Here is a 14022-nt window from a genome sequence, read left to right as displayed (position 1 = left end):
GGCGAGACCGGTGCATCCCGCTGCTGTGAACGGATGGAAAATCTCACCCAATGTTTCCAATTTCAATTGTTAATGTGCGTTTATTTTCCAGGCAACAATTCATAAACATGGTCACAGGAAACAAATTGTGTAACTCTCAGGAGCAAAAGCTGAACATATCTGCTCATGATGGAGGTAGATTTAAAAAAAACTGCACTTTGTAAATTAAGATGGTAGAATTGTCTATCTGAAAGCGAAGAAAGAACTGGTTACTAACCTTAGCAACTGAAGTGGTCTCAAGACGACAATGAAGTAGAATGGTTCCATATCAAAAGCTAAGACCACTATTCCAACAAATGCAAATATTGTGACCAGGAAATCAAACCTAAAATATGAAGGTATCTCATGTTGCTTGCATTGTACATAACAGCACAGATAACATTGCTATATTTTACATAGAAAAGACGCACATACAAATGCACAAAACCCTACAGTGCAGTCAATATTATGAAAGCAAAATTAAATCATATGATTTTACCAAAATTAAAGTTTTGTGGAGTCCTTTTTTAAATTAAATATTGTAAGAGTCATTCCTGTGTTCCTTTGTTTCCATTTGTTTTATTTCATTTTATTATTTTTAGTCTGTGGACCCAAAATCGGAATGTACCTTTAAGCAAAAGACTCAAGCGAAACAGCCTGTTTTCCAGGACAGAGTTCCCAGGTTTTGTACTTTGGAGAGAAGAAACCGGACTCCTCAACACCAAGTGGATCATAGAAACCAGCTTGTGGAGAGAATCGGTTTGATTGGTTAAAGTACCGGCCTCCCGCACAGGCGTCAGAATGTGACGACTCGGGGCTTTTCACAGTAACTTCATTGAAGCCTACTTGCGACAATATGCAATTATTATTATTCTTATTATTGGCAATTGGTGGGTTGGACAGGGACAGTGTTCTTCCTGACAATGGTCAGTGATTGGTTCCTGTGTATGCTTTCTGAGAGAACTTAATAGACGTGTTTAGATCTTGGAAGTGAAAGGAATTCTCTTCCTCTTTCCTGCTTGCTGAAATGAAAGAACTGCACTATTGTTCTGAAAGAAGTGAGTGCCCAGCACATCCTTTACTGGAAAATTTAAATGATGCTGAGTTTGCAGAGAAAGTAGACAACCTTGCTAGAGAAAACCATCTTAAGCCTAGAAGGAAGAAGTACCAAAACAAAAGCCTGAACTTCAGAAAGGCATTGACTGGAAGTCATCCCACTGCATCAAAGATGCTTATCAGTTAATTTTATTAATACTTTCTTTCCCTTTCCGCCATCCTTTTCCCACTGTGATGTTTGTCTGTGTATATAGAGACTGGGGTGAGTCAGAAAGTGGGGGTTGGTAAAGGGGCAGTAGATAGTCAGTTATATTTTCTGTCCGTTTAATCATAATACCGCATATAATAAAAGGTTACTTGTGTTTTAAAGTTCCAAAACTGGTGACTAGTTTATTGGGCTCAACCAAGGACGTCAGGTATCTTCATTAAAATCTAATTTCACCTTAGTAGTGACTCCGGGTCAAGTGGGGTTGGAATTGATTGCACACTCGCCCAGGATGTTGTGACAATATGTTACAATTATGGGCAAAATTCTCTACCTCGCACACTGATGAGAGGGAGAATCCAGTGTCGTAAAGAAAATGGGATCGGCGCCCTATTTCCAATGCTCCAGCCTTCTGCAGGCGCAGGATCAACATTCGTGCCCGGCGACAGTGGGTCGGGCACCATATTCTCCGGGGTAATATGATTCTTCAGTCCTCCGGGCTGCAAATCATGTGGGCAGGAATTGGTGCTGGTCTTGACCAGCTTGGCCCTGACATGGTGGGCCTTGCGGTGGTGTGCCTAGTGGGTAAATCTTTAAGGGAGTTGCCCCAAAGTCCATCCAAGGTCCACCCTCCCCTCCCACAATGCAAGACCTGGAATTGACAGGTGTTGTTTCCTGTGTATGAGCCAGTAGGTGTATTGCCCAGGTGAGTGTCACTGCCTCTGTCTGCACTGCTCTCCAGCTTCCAGACAGGGGTCTCGCGTCTGGGGGGATATTCCTGACAGGGGTCTCTTTCCTAGGAGCTCCTTGACAGGGTCTCACTTCTGTGAGGCTTTCTGGGGGAGGGGTCTCCGTATTTCAGGGGTCTCTTTGTTTAGGGAGTCTCTGGGTGGGGTTCCTTATTTAAAGGGTCTCTGGGAAGTCCATCTCATTGAGGGGGTCAGGGGATCTCTGTATTTAGTGGGTCTCTGGGGGTGGGGGATCCAGAAAATCTGGGGGTGTGGGGTTGAATTACGATGCACAGTGGGTGGGTGGTGGTGGTGGGTGGGGGGGGGGGGGGGGGGGGGGGGGGGGGGGAGAGAGACAGTCGTAGGACTTTGCTATCCTCAAATGGCGGCCCGATAGCTGGATTCCCTCTCAATTCTTGCCATGCATAAATTTACATGGCGAAAGATTGGGAATCACTTCCTGATTTGTGGTGAGAATTTCGCCTTGCATTATTAATGCTGACATTTTGTTAGAAAATTATGATTGAAAGATTTTGAAATATATTGGTTGGGATTTTACGTTGGCGTGAATCCTTCGCTTCGCCGGCTGCGCACCCATGCCCGCGGAATTCCTGACAGCATCGGGATGGTCACAATGGGAACCTCATTGGCCGGCTGCCAGGACTGAGGATTCCCCCTGCTGGCAGGGGCGTGCCATGCCAGAAAACGGGTCTGGCTGTACGGAGAATCCCGCCCACTATTTCTTCTAAACTTTGCCTGTGTCCAGTGGAAGTATTGTTTGGCTTTGTAGAGTAGGCCAAGACAAGGGACCAGGGAGGAGAGATAACAGAAATTTGCAACAACAGATGTCCAAAAAGCGAGTTATTTTGAACCAAAATGTATTACAATGGCTATGATTGAACGAAAAGGGAACAAAGTCCCATAGTGAGCACTTTTAGCCGCCTATTTCCGACGCTTGCATACAAACACATAGCTATAATAGTAATTGTTATTGTCACAAGTAGGCTTACATTAACACTGCAATGAAGTTACCGTGAAAAGGCCCTAGTCTTCACAAACGGCCTCAGTGGGGAATGTGCAGCCGAGGGCGCACGTAGCTTGGTTTTCTGCACTGAGGAGCTTGGCTCGATGGAACTCCTCACTGCAGGAAACCAAGCAATGTGCGGAATCTGCACATTAAAGTGCGACTTGCTGTCTCGCTTTAATATGCAGATTTGCTAAAATGTGATCCCGCCCATTACATCACAACATCTCATGAGATCACAGAACACAGAACAGTACAGCACAGAACAGGCCCTTCGGCCCTCAATGTTGTGCCGAGCCATGATCACCCTACTCAAACCTACGTATCCACCCTATACCCGTAACCCAACAACCCCCCCTCAACCTTACTTTTTATTAGGACACTATGGGCAATTTAGCATGGCCAATCCACCTAACCCGCACATCTTTGGACTGTGGGAGGAAACCGGAGCACCCGGAGGAAACCCACGCACACAGGGGGAGGACGTGCAGACTCCACACAGACAGTGACCCAGCCGGGAATCGAACCTGGGACCCTGGAGCTGTGAAGCATTTATGCTAACCACCATGCTACCCTGCTGCCCCAAATCACGTTTGATCTCGTGAAGTGTTGTGAGTCAGGTAGATCCCGGGAACGGGATTCTCTGACCCTGCGCTGGGTTGGAGAATCGGCGGGCGGGGGGGGGGGGGGCGCGATTCACGCGACGTCGCTCCGACACAAGTCCGCCAATTCTCCGGTATTGCTTTAACATATTAGGGATCTAAGTTGCTCTCCGGTCACCGGAGAATTGGCACCGTTGGCACCGGCGTGTTGCCGGTCGAGGGCCGCATACCAGCGATTCTCTGCGCGTGATGGGCCGAGTGCCTGGCGAGATCGGCCGAGTCTCGCTGATGCCGTTCACGTGTGGTCCTACCCGGCGGGACCTCGGCATTCATGTTTCGGGGGAACAGCCTAGTAGGGGGGGTGGGGGATCCGAACCCAGGGGGAGGGCAGGGTGGCGGGGGGGCTCCACGGATGCCTGGTCCGCGATCGGGGCCTACCGATTGGTGGGCGGGCTTATCCTGGTGGGGGCCTATGTTCCTCTGCGCCGGGCTCCTGTAGCTCTCCGCCATGTTGCGTCGGGGCCGGTGTGGAGAAGGAACCCATGCACATGTGCAAATTCGCGCCGGCCGTAGCGCGCATGCGCGGACCCGGGGCGCCCGTTCTGACGTGAAGCATTCCAGTGCAGTGCTGGCTCCCTGTGCGGTGCAGGATTGCTGCTCCTAGGGGCTGGTTGACGCCGTTGTAAAACACGGATGCCTTTACGACGGCGTCAACACTTAGCTTCAGGATCGGGGAATCCCACCCGGGGTCTCCGGCCTCTACTGCCCATGTTGCGCCGCAGCGAGATGCTTTTTGGGTGCAGCATGGCCTGCCGTTCGATCGCGCCCAATATGTCACACAGGTACACTACAGCAGAGAGACCTTTGCTAGCAGGGATGCTAATCATCATTGCAACTCTCAGACATAAATATTTCACAAAAACTTATATTTATGTGATGCCTTTAACATAATCGAATGTCTAAAGGTGCTTCACAGGAGTGTTAAAAAGCAAGAACTAGACACTGAGTCACATAAGGCGTTATTAGTGCGAATGGGGAGGGGAAATCCCAAGTCAACAAGGTAGTTTTAAGAAGAAAAGAAGAAAAAACGAAATAGAGTCAAATAGTTCATACATATAAAATGTATAACAGACAGATGCTTACTTTTTGCCTTAAAACGTAAAAGGTTTCCAATATGGCAACTTGCATTTGTATGCCTTTTACATAGAATATCATATCAAGGTACTTGCGAGACGTGTCATTAGGTTAATATCAATGCCAAATCAAGGAAGGATTTTTTTGAAGGGTTATAAGGCTGCAGTAATTACAGAGACAAGGATGGAGATTTACAGAGGGTGAGAAATTTAAATCTGAGATGGGGAAAATCGAGAGTCGAGATGTGTCAGTGAGGAGGACTGATGGGTGAGTAGGGCTTGGCGTAGTGTGAAAAAGTTTGGATGAGCTGAAGAATAAAGGATGAGAGTCGGGCAAAGATAATGCTTGAAAATCAAGTCCAAAGGTGAGAAGGCATGGATGAGGGTTGCAGCAGCAGCTGAGTTGAAATGGGACTGAAGCATATAATATTACAGCGATGGAGATAGGTCATCTTTCTGATGACAGGATATGAAGTTGACAGTTAAACCTGGAGATTGCAAGCAACCTACATCGAACCAGAGACAGTGTCCAGAAAGGGGTTTGGAACTGGTGGCAAGGATATGGAGTTTGTGAGTGCGGGGATGGAGGGTGGGGAAGATGATGTCTCCCAGATTTTATTAAGTGGAAGAAATTGTAGATCATTCAGATTGGATGATGGACAAGCAATCTAACTATACAGAGCAGTGGAGGAGCCGAGTGAGGTTTAAGCGAGATAGTGAATAATTAATATTACATGAAAAAAATAAACAATGCTACAAAATCAATTGAGGTTAAACCACAATGAAAAGATGACTTATTATGTTTTAATGTTCCCCAATAGAAAAGATGAAATTATCAACGGCGGTGTCAACAAAACCATTTCTCACTGACATCATTCAGATTACTCCAAGCAGTAGTGGAGCTTGAAAATCCTAAGCACTGCTATTAACTCCAAACTTAATTTATTCAGAAACATTTTGTCAGTCTTTGGCATGCTGCATCAAGTTCCTCCGTGAGGCAAGGTATTCTAGATCAGTTAAGAGATAAAACAGAAGTAGACATACTAACCACCCTGGATCACACTTGCAACAACGTTGACTGCCTTGAAAATGTCAGTTTTCCAAATTATCTTGGCTGAAACTTATGTAAGCAACATGCAGCAAATTTAAGGCTTGAGGTATTAACAATTAAATAAGATGATCAAATCGACAAATTTTTCCTTGACATCATGTTTAATTTATCAGGGGTTATGCCTTCTTCAGGTCTATAGTCAGTATAGTCAGTCAACTTTGCTCCCAGGTCAATATCATTCTTGAATCAATAATAGAAGACAGCAACCTGGCAATACCTTCCTAAGATACATTCCTGCATAGATTAGAAGATCAGGGTATGGGGTAGGGAGAGAAACATAAATAATATGCTTCCCATCACTGTGCCACTCAACAAGCTTTACAATAAGTTTAAATCAATTAATATTAAATTTATTTTCAAGTCGTTTTCAGAGGCAGGCCCTACAAAGTATTTTATAATAGCCAAAAATTGCACTGAAAATCTGCACTAGCATCTTTACAATTGCTCAAGTGGTGTTTCTGGTTTATTAACAGTAAGCATTTACAATTATAGAATTTATAGTGCAGAAGCCTCTCCCCACCATTGTTTGCGCTAGCTATAGAACCGTTGGCAATTGCTCTGAGAGCCTCAAGGGGCTGGAAGGGGCTGGTCTGGGGCGGGGTGGAGCACAGAGTCTCGCTCTATGCAGACGACCTGTTTCTGTATGTATCGGACCCATTAGAGGGCATGGATGAAATCATGAGGATCCGAGGGGAATTTGGCCGGTTTTCGGGGTATAAGCTAAATATGGAGAAAAATTATTTTGCGGTCCAGGTGAGGGGACAGGAGAGGCGATTGAGGGAGCTGCCATTCAGATTAGTAGGGGAAGCTTTAGGTACCTAGGCATTCAAGTGGCGCAGGAATGGGACCAGCTGCATAAATTTAATCTGGCCTGGCTGGTAGACCAAATGAAGGACGATTTTTGGAGATGGGACGCGTTCCTGTTGTCATTAGCTGGGAGGTTGCAGACGGTGAAGTTGACGGTCCTCCCGAGATTCCTGTTCATGTTTCAATGTTTCCCCCATCTTTATTCCGCGATCCTTTTTAAAATAGGTCAACAAAGTGATCTCTGGCTTTGTTTGGGCAGGCAAGATCCCGCGGGTAAGGAAGGTAATGCTTGAGCGGAGTCGGGGAGAGGGCGGGCTGGCGCTGCCAAATTTGAGTAACTATTATTGGGCGGTGAATATAGCCATGATCAGGAAGTGGGTGGTGGGGGAGGGGTCGGCATGGGAACATAGGGAGGCGGCTTCATGCAAGGGCACCAATTTGGGGGCGTTGGTAACTGCGCCTCTGCTGTTCCCGCCGGCACAATACGCCACCAGCCCCGTGGTGGTGGCGGCCCTGAGAGTCTGGGGCCAATGGAGGAGACATGTGGGAGCAGAGGGAGCATCGGTCTAGTCCGCAATCAGTAACAATCACCGGTTTGCCCCGGAAAGTATGGATGGGGGGTTCCGGATATGGCGGAGAGCAGGGATTGAGAGGATGGGGGATATGTTTATAGAGGGGAGCTTTCCGAGTATGAGGGCGCTGGAGGAGAAGTTTGGGTTGGCGAGGGGAAAAAAATCAGGTATCTGCAGGTGCAGCACTTCCTACGTAAACAGGTGTCAACCTTCCCGCTCCTACTGCTAAGGGGGATTCAGGACAGGGTAGTTTCCAGAGGGTGGGTATGAGAAGGAAGCGTCTTGGACATTTACAAGAAACTTATGGGGTCAGAGGAGATGAAGACCGAGGAGCTGAAGCGCAAGCGGGAGGAGAAGCTGGGAGGAGAGATAGAGGATGGTCTATGGGCAGGCGCGTTGAGTAGAGTCAACGCGTCTGCAACATGTGCCAGGCTCAGCCTGATACAATTTAAGGTCGTTCACCGGGCTCACATGACAGTGGCACGGATGAGCAGATTCTTTGGGGTGGAACACAGGTGTGCAAAATGTGCGGGAGGACCAGCGAACCATGGGTGAAATTCTCCGACCCCCAGCAGGGTCGGAGAATCGCCTGGGGCCGCTGAAAATACCGCCCCCGCCATGGCAGAGATTCTCCGCCACCCGGGAATTGGCCGCGGCGGGAATTGCGCCCCGCCAATCGGTGAGACCCCTGCGGCGATTCTCCGGCCCGCGATGGGCTGAAGTCCCGCCGCTGGGAGGCCTCTCCCGCTGCTGAGGTTTGAACCGGCGGGATCAGCGGTGCGAGCGGGCCCCCGGGGGGGGGGGGCGCGCGCGGGGTGATCGGAGCCCGAGGGGGTGCCCCCACGGTGGCCAGGCCCGCAATCGGGGCCCCCCGATCCGCGGGCGGGCCAGTGCCGTGGGGGGCACTCTTTCTCCTCCGCCGCCGCCACGGCCTCCGCCATGGCGGAAGTGGAAGAGAATCCCCCAGCGCGCATGCGCCGGTGGTGATGTCAGTGGCAGCTGACGCTGACGTCACCACCGGCACATGGGCGAACCGGCGAAGAACTTTCGGCCAGCCCCGGGCCTGAAAGGCCACTGGTGCCGGTTTTGGCGCCGGTCGTCGTGGTGCCAACCGCTCCGGAGCGGGCCTAGCCCCCAAAGGTGCGGAGAATTCCGCACCTTTGCGGAGGCCCGACGCCGGAGCGGTTGGCACCACTCCCCTACGCCGGGACCCCCCGTCCTGCCGGGTAGGGGAGAATGCCGCCCCATGTCCTCATGTTCTGGGCATGTCTGAAGCTTAGGGGATTCTGGCAGTGCTTTGCAGATGTCATGTCCACGGTGTTAAAAACAAGGGTGGCGCTGAGTCTAGAGGTGGCGATTTTCGGGGTGTCGGAAGACCCGGGAATCCAGGAGGAGAGAGGCAGACGTTCTGGCCTTTGCTTCCCTGGTAGCCCGGAGACAGATACTATTAGCTTGGAGGGACTCAAAGCCCCCCGAAGTCGGAGACCTGGCTATTGGACATGGCTAGCGTTCTCCGTTTGGAGAAAATCAAGTTTGCCTTGAGAGGGTCACTGTTAGGGTTCACCCGGAGGTGGCAACCGTTCGTCGACTTCTTCGTGGAAAATTAATCGTCAGCAGAAGGTGGGGGGTTAGTTTAGCTTAGAGTAGGGGGTTAATAAAGGTGGGACCTGTAAGGGAGGGAGACAGCTTTTGCACTATGTTTATATTTTCATGTTCATTGTTTATTGTGTTGTTGTTATAACAAAAGAAATCTCAATAAAATGTTTACTAAAAAAAAGAATTTATAGTGCAGAAGAAGGCCATTCTGCCCATCGGGTCTACAACTTCCCTTGAAAGATCACCCTACGTAAGCCTACACCTCCACCCCATCCCTGTACCCCAGTAACTCCACCCAACCTTTAGATACTAAGGGGCAATTTAGCATGGCCAATCCACCTAACCCACACATATTTGGACTGTGGGAGGAAACCGGAGCATCCGGAGGAAATCCAAGCAGACATGGGGAGAACATGCAAACTCCGCACAGTGACCCAAGCTGGGATTCGAACTCGTTCCCTGGTGTCATGAAGCAACCGTGCTAACCACTATACTACCGTGCTGCCCATTTACTGCCGAGGTAAACATTTATTGATGCCAGAACATTAAAATCATCAAATTGAGCTGTCAAAGTGACATGCTATTTGGTATTAGGCTACCAATGCTCAGTGTCTCCTGGTATATATTTGGACTTTAGAATTCATGGTGGCAATTGGGATAATTAGAATAGATATAGCAAAATATTACTTCGAAGTAAATCAGGGTGTTAGGACAGGAATTTAAATGAATGAAAAGTAAACTTCTAATTCTTATAAACGTGCAAGATCTTTCGGCTGTTCACGCTGGCTGGATTTTCTGGTCTGCCACTCACCGCGGGTTTCCTGGCAGAATGGGGTGGATTCTATGGGAAATCCTATTGACAGCAGTGGGAACATTAGATCCCGCCATTGGCCAAAGGCGGCCAGCCTCCTGCTGCCAAGAAACATGCTGCGGGGAGGCCAGAGAATGTTTTTTAATAAAAAAATAATTTTTATTAAGATTTTCACAAAATATAAACAACAAAACAATATTAACCAAACGACCATAGTAAAAACCAAAGAACAAAAACCCCCCGCAACTAGAAAAACAAAAAAAAGAAAACAACAAAAAGGAAAGAGATAACACCCGCCATATCCAATAAACCCATGTACACAATTCTCCCTCCCTCCTCAATCTCCTCACCCAGCTCCTCTTCCCATTTACCCTTCAGCTCCTCCACCGAGGCCTCATCCACCTCCTGCATAACACGGTACACGTCCGAAATCTTCCCTCCTCCAACCCACACCCCCGAGAGCACCCTGTCCCGAATCCCCCGCGGGGGCAACATAGGGAACCCCGCCACTTGCCGCCTGGCAAAAGCCCTAACCTGCATGTACCTAAACATGTTCCCCGGGGGGAGCCCAAACTTCCCCTCCAACTCACCCAGGCTCGCAAACCTCCCATCTACAAACAGGTCCCTCAACCTCCTAATACCTGCCCTGTGCCAGCTAAGAAACCACCCATCGACGCTCCCCGGGACAAACCGGTGATTCCCCTGTATCGGGGACTCCATCGAGCCCCCCACCTCCCCCCTATGCCGTCTCCGTTGCCCCCAAATTTTCAGGGTAGCCACCACCACCGGACTCGTAGTATACCTCGTTGGAGGGAGCGGCAACGGCGCCGTTACCAGCGCCTTCAGGCTCGTATTCACACAGGACGCCATCTCCATCCTCTTCCATGCTGCCCCCTCCCCGTCCATTACCCACTTACGCACCATTGCTGCGTTGGCAGCCCAGTAATACCCACACAGGTTGGGCAGCGCCAGCCCCCCCCCCTATCCCTGCTCCGCTCCAAAAACACCCTTCTCACCCTCAGGGTCCCGTGTGCCCATACAAATCCCGTGATGCTCCTGTTGACCCTCCTAAAATAGGCCTTCGGGATAAGGATGGGGAGGCACTGGAACAGGAACAAAAACCTCGGGAGCACCGTCATCTTGACGGACTGCACCCTACCCACCAGCGATAACATATCTCACCTTTTAAACTCCTCCTCCATTTTCTCCACCAGCCTTGTGAGGTTAAGCTTGTGAAGGGCCCCCCAGCTCCTAGCCACCTGGACTCCCAGATACCTAAAGCTCCTCCCTGCCTGCTTCAGTGGGAGCCTACCAATCCCCTCCTCCTGATCCCCCGAGTGCACAACGAACAGCTCGTTCTTACCCAGGTTGAGCTTATACCCAGAAAAGCCCCCAAATTCGCTGAGAATCCTCATCACCTCCGGCATTCCCCCCACCGGGTCCGCCACATGCAGCAACAGGTCGTCCGCATAAAGCGACACTCGATGCTCCTCCCCACCCCGCACCAGGCCCCTCCAGTTCCCCGACTCCCTCAGCGCCATGGCCAGGGGCTCAATTGCCAACGCAAAGAGCAAGGAGGACAGGGGACACCCCTGTCTCGTCCCCCGGTGCAGCCGAAAGTACTCCGACCTCCTCCTATTCGTGGCTACACTCGCCATCGGGGCCTCATAGAGCAGCCTCACCCAACGGACAAACCCCTTGCCAAACGCAAACCTTTCCAACACCTCCCACAGATACCCCCACTCAACCCTATCAAAGGCCTTCTCCACGTCTAATGCCACCACTATCTCCGCCTCCCCTTCCACAGCCGGCATCATAATGACATTCAGAAGCCTTCGTATGTTGGTATTCAACTGCCTTCCCTTTACAAACCCCTCGTGAGTGACCCCCGGCACACAATCCTCTATCATAGAACAACATAGAACGATACAGCGCAGTACAGGCCCTTCGGCCCACGATGTTGCACCGACATAACACCCGCAACTCCCCCCAAACCGTAACAACACATGTACCCCACCCCCCCCCCCCCCCACCCCAAGAAGAGAACTTAACCATAAATTAAAAGTAAATAAATCAAATTTAAATAAAATAAACAAACATGGTCATCGTCGTCGTCCCCCCCCCACCCCCCCGGGTTGCTGCTGCTACTGTCCCAGTACCCTATCGTTGAGCCAGAAAGTTGAGGTATCCTTGTAGCTAAGATCTTCGCCAACAGCTTGGCGTCTACATTTAGCAGCGAGATCGGCCTATATGACCCACACTGCAGGGGGTCCTTGTCCCGCTCAAGGATCAAGGAAATAAGCGCCCGTGACATAGTTGGGGGCAAAGCCACCCCCCCCCCCCTCGCCTCGTTAAAGGACCGAACCAACACCGCTCCCCCAGCAATCCCAACAGGTCCGCATACATTTTATAAAATTCGGCCTGAAACCCATCCGGCCCCAGCGCCTTCCCCGACTGCATGCTGCCAATCCCAGTGACCAGCTCCTCCAGCTCAATCAGCGCCCCCAGTCCCTCCACCTGCCCCGCCTCCACCGTTGGAAATCGCAGCTTGTCCAAGAAGCACCCCATTCCCCCCCCCCTCCACCGGGGGTTCAGACCGATACAATTCCCCATAAAAGTCCCTAAAGACCCCATTAACGTCTACCCCCATCCGCACCACCTTCCCATCTCTATCCTTCACTCCCCCAATCTCCCTGGCCGCGTCTCGCTTTCGGAGCTGGTGTGCCAGCATCCTACTCGCCTTCTCCCCGTATTCATACACCGCTCCCTGTGCTTTCCTCCACTGAGCTTCCACCTTTCTGGTGGTCAATAGATCGAACCTGGCCTGAAGGCTACGCCGCTCCCCCAGAAATCCCTCCTCCGGAGCCTCCGCATATCTCCTGTCCACCTTCACCATCTCCCCCACCAATCTCTCCCTCTCTCTCTGCTCTCCCCTCTCCCTATGGGTTCGGATGGAAATCAACTCCCCTCTAATCACCGCCTTCAATGCCTCCCAAACCGTCCCCGCTCGGACCTCCCCGTTATCGTTGGCCTCAAGGTACCTCTCAATACACCCCCGTACCCTCCCGACCACCTCCTCATCTGCCAGCAGCCCCACCTCCAAGCGCCAGAGCGGGCGCTGGTCCCTCTCCTCCCCCAGCCCGAGGACCTCCCAGTGCGGGGCATGATCCAAAATGGCTATGGCAGAGTATTCGGCATCCTCCACCCTCGAAACCAGCCCCCTGCTCAGGACAAAAAAATCGATCCTGGAATAGGCCTTCTGCAAGTGGGAGAAAAACGAGTACTCCCTGGCCCTTGGCCTCGCAAACCTCCAGGGATCCACCCCTCCCATCTGATCCATAAACCCCCTCAACACCTTAGCCGCCGCCGGCCTCCTATCCGTCCGGGACCTGGATTGATCCAATGGGGGATCCAGCACCGTGTTGAAGTCCCCCCCCCCCCCAACCCGATCAGGCCTCCAGATCCGGAATGCGGCCCAACATGCGGCGCATAAACCCCGCATCGTCCCAGTTCGGGGCGTAGACATTCACCAGCACCACCCGCTCCCCCTGCAGCTTACCACTCACCATTACATACCTCCCGCCACTGTCAGCTACCACATTTGACGCCTCAAACGACACCCTCTTTCCCACCAGGATCGCCACCCCCCGATTCTTCGCATCCAGCCCTGAATGAAATACTTGGCTCACCCATCCCTTCCTCAGTCGAACCTGGTCCGCCACCTTCAGGTGCGTCTCCTGGAGCATGGCCACATCCGCCTTCAGCCCCTTCAAATGCGTAAACACCCGGGCCCGCTTGACCGGCCCGTTCAGCCCCCTCACATTCCAAGTTATCAGCCGGATCAGAGGGCTCCCTGCCCCCCTCCCCCCCTCCCCTGCCGACTAGCTATAACCTATCCCCTGCCCGCCACTGGCCAGCGCCCCCCGCTCGGCCTGTTCCCCATGGCGGCAACCCCCCCCCCCCCCCCCCCCCAGCACACTCCAGCTCCTTCCTGGCCATTTCAGCAGCAACCTGGTAACCCCCCCCCGGCTAGGACCCCCCCGAGCCGCGCCCCCCCCCCCCCCCCCCTCCATAGCACTCCCGTGAGCCAGCTAACTTCTGCTGACCCCCGGCGACTCCCGCCACACCTCCGACCTCTCCCGACGTGGGGGTACTCCTCCTCCTCCGTGCCCATCAGCAGGCCCTCCATCCCCCCCCCCCCCCGCTCTTGCGCGGGAAAATAAAAACAAGCAAAGGCCTGCGCATCTCAGCCCCGACCCCGCCCCCATCACCCCGCAGCGCGGGAAACAGGAGGAAAGCCCGCGCTTTCGCCCTGCCCAACCCCGCCTCCTCTAGGGCAGCTCATATTGCCGGTCCCCA

The 14022-nt window shown here is 51.8% G+C and overlaps 1 protein-coding gene across 3 annotated transcripts in view; it reads right to left on the bottom strand.

Moving 5' to 3' along the window:
* Positions 1-14022, bottom strand: part of tpcn1 (two pore segment channel 1) — a 146057-nt gene that overhangs the window by 19734 nt on the left and 112301 nt on the right. For all 3 annotated transcript variants that reach the window (XR_005459927.1, XM_038790554.1, XM_038790543.1), the window contains exon 18: positions 257-364. Coding sequence is in view for 2 of the 3 variants with exons in the window: in XM_038790554.1 (XP_038646482.1) it covers positions 257-364 (108 nt within the window). In the remaining variant the exon portion in view is untranslated. The remainder of the gene's footprint in view (positions 1-256; positions 365-14022) is intronic.

Source organism: Scyliorhinus canicula, chromosome 1 (assembly GCF_902713615.1).
Source record: "Scyliorhinus canicula chromosome 1, sScyCan1.1, whole genome shotgun sequence".
NCBI classification, from domain to species: Eukaryota; Metazoa; Chordata; class Chondrichthyes; order Carcharhiniformes; family Scyliorhinidae; genus Scyliorhinus; species Scyliorhinus canicula.
The sequence above is the reverse complement of the archived record's forward strand: the minus strand, read 5'-3'. Positions and strand labels throughout refer to the sequence as shown.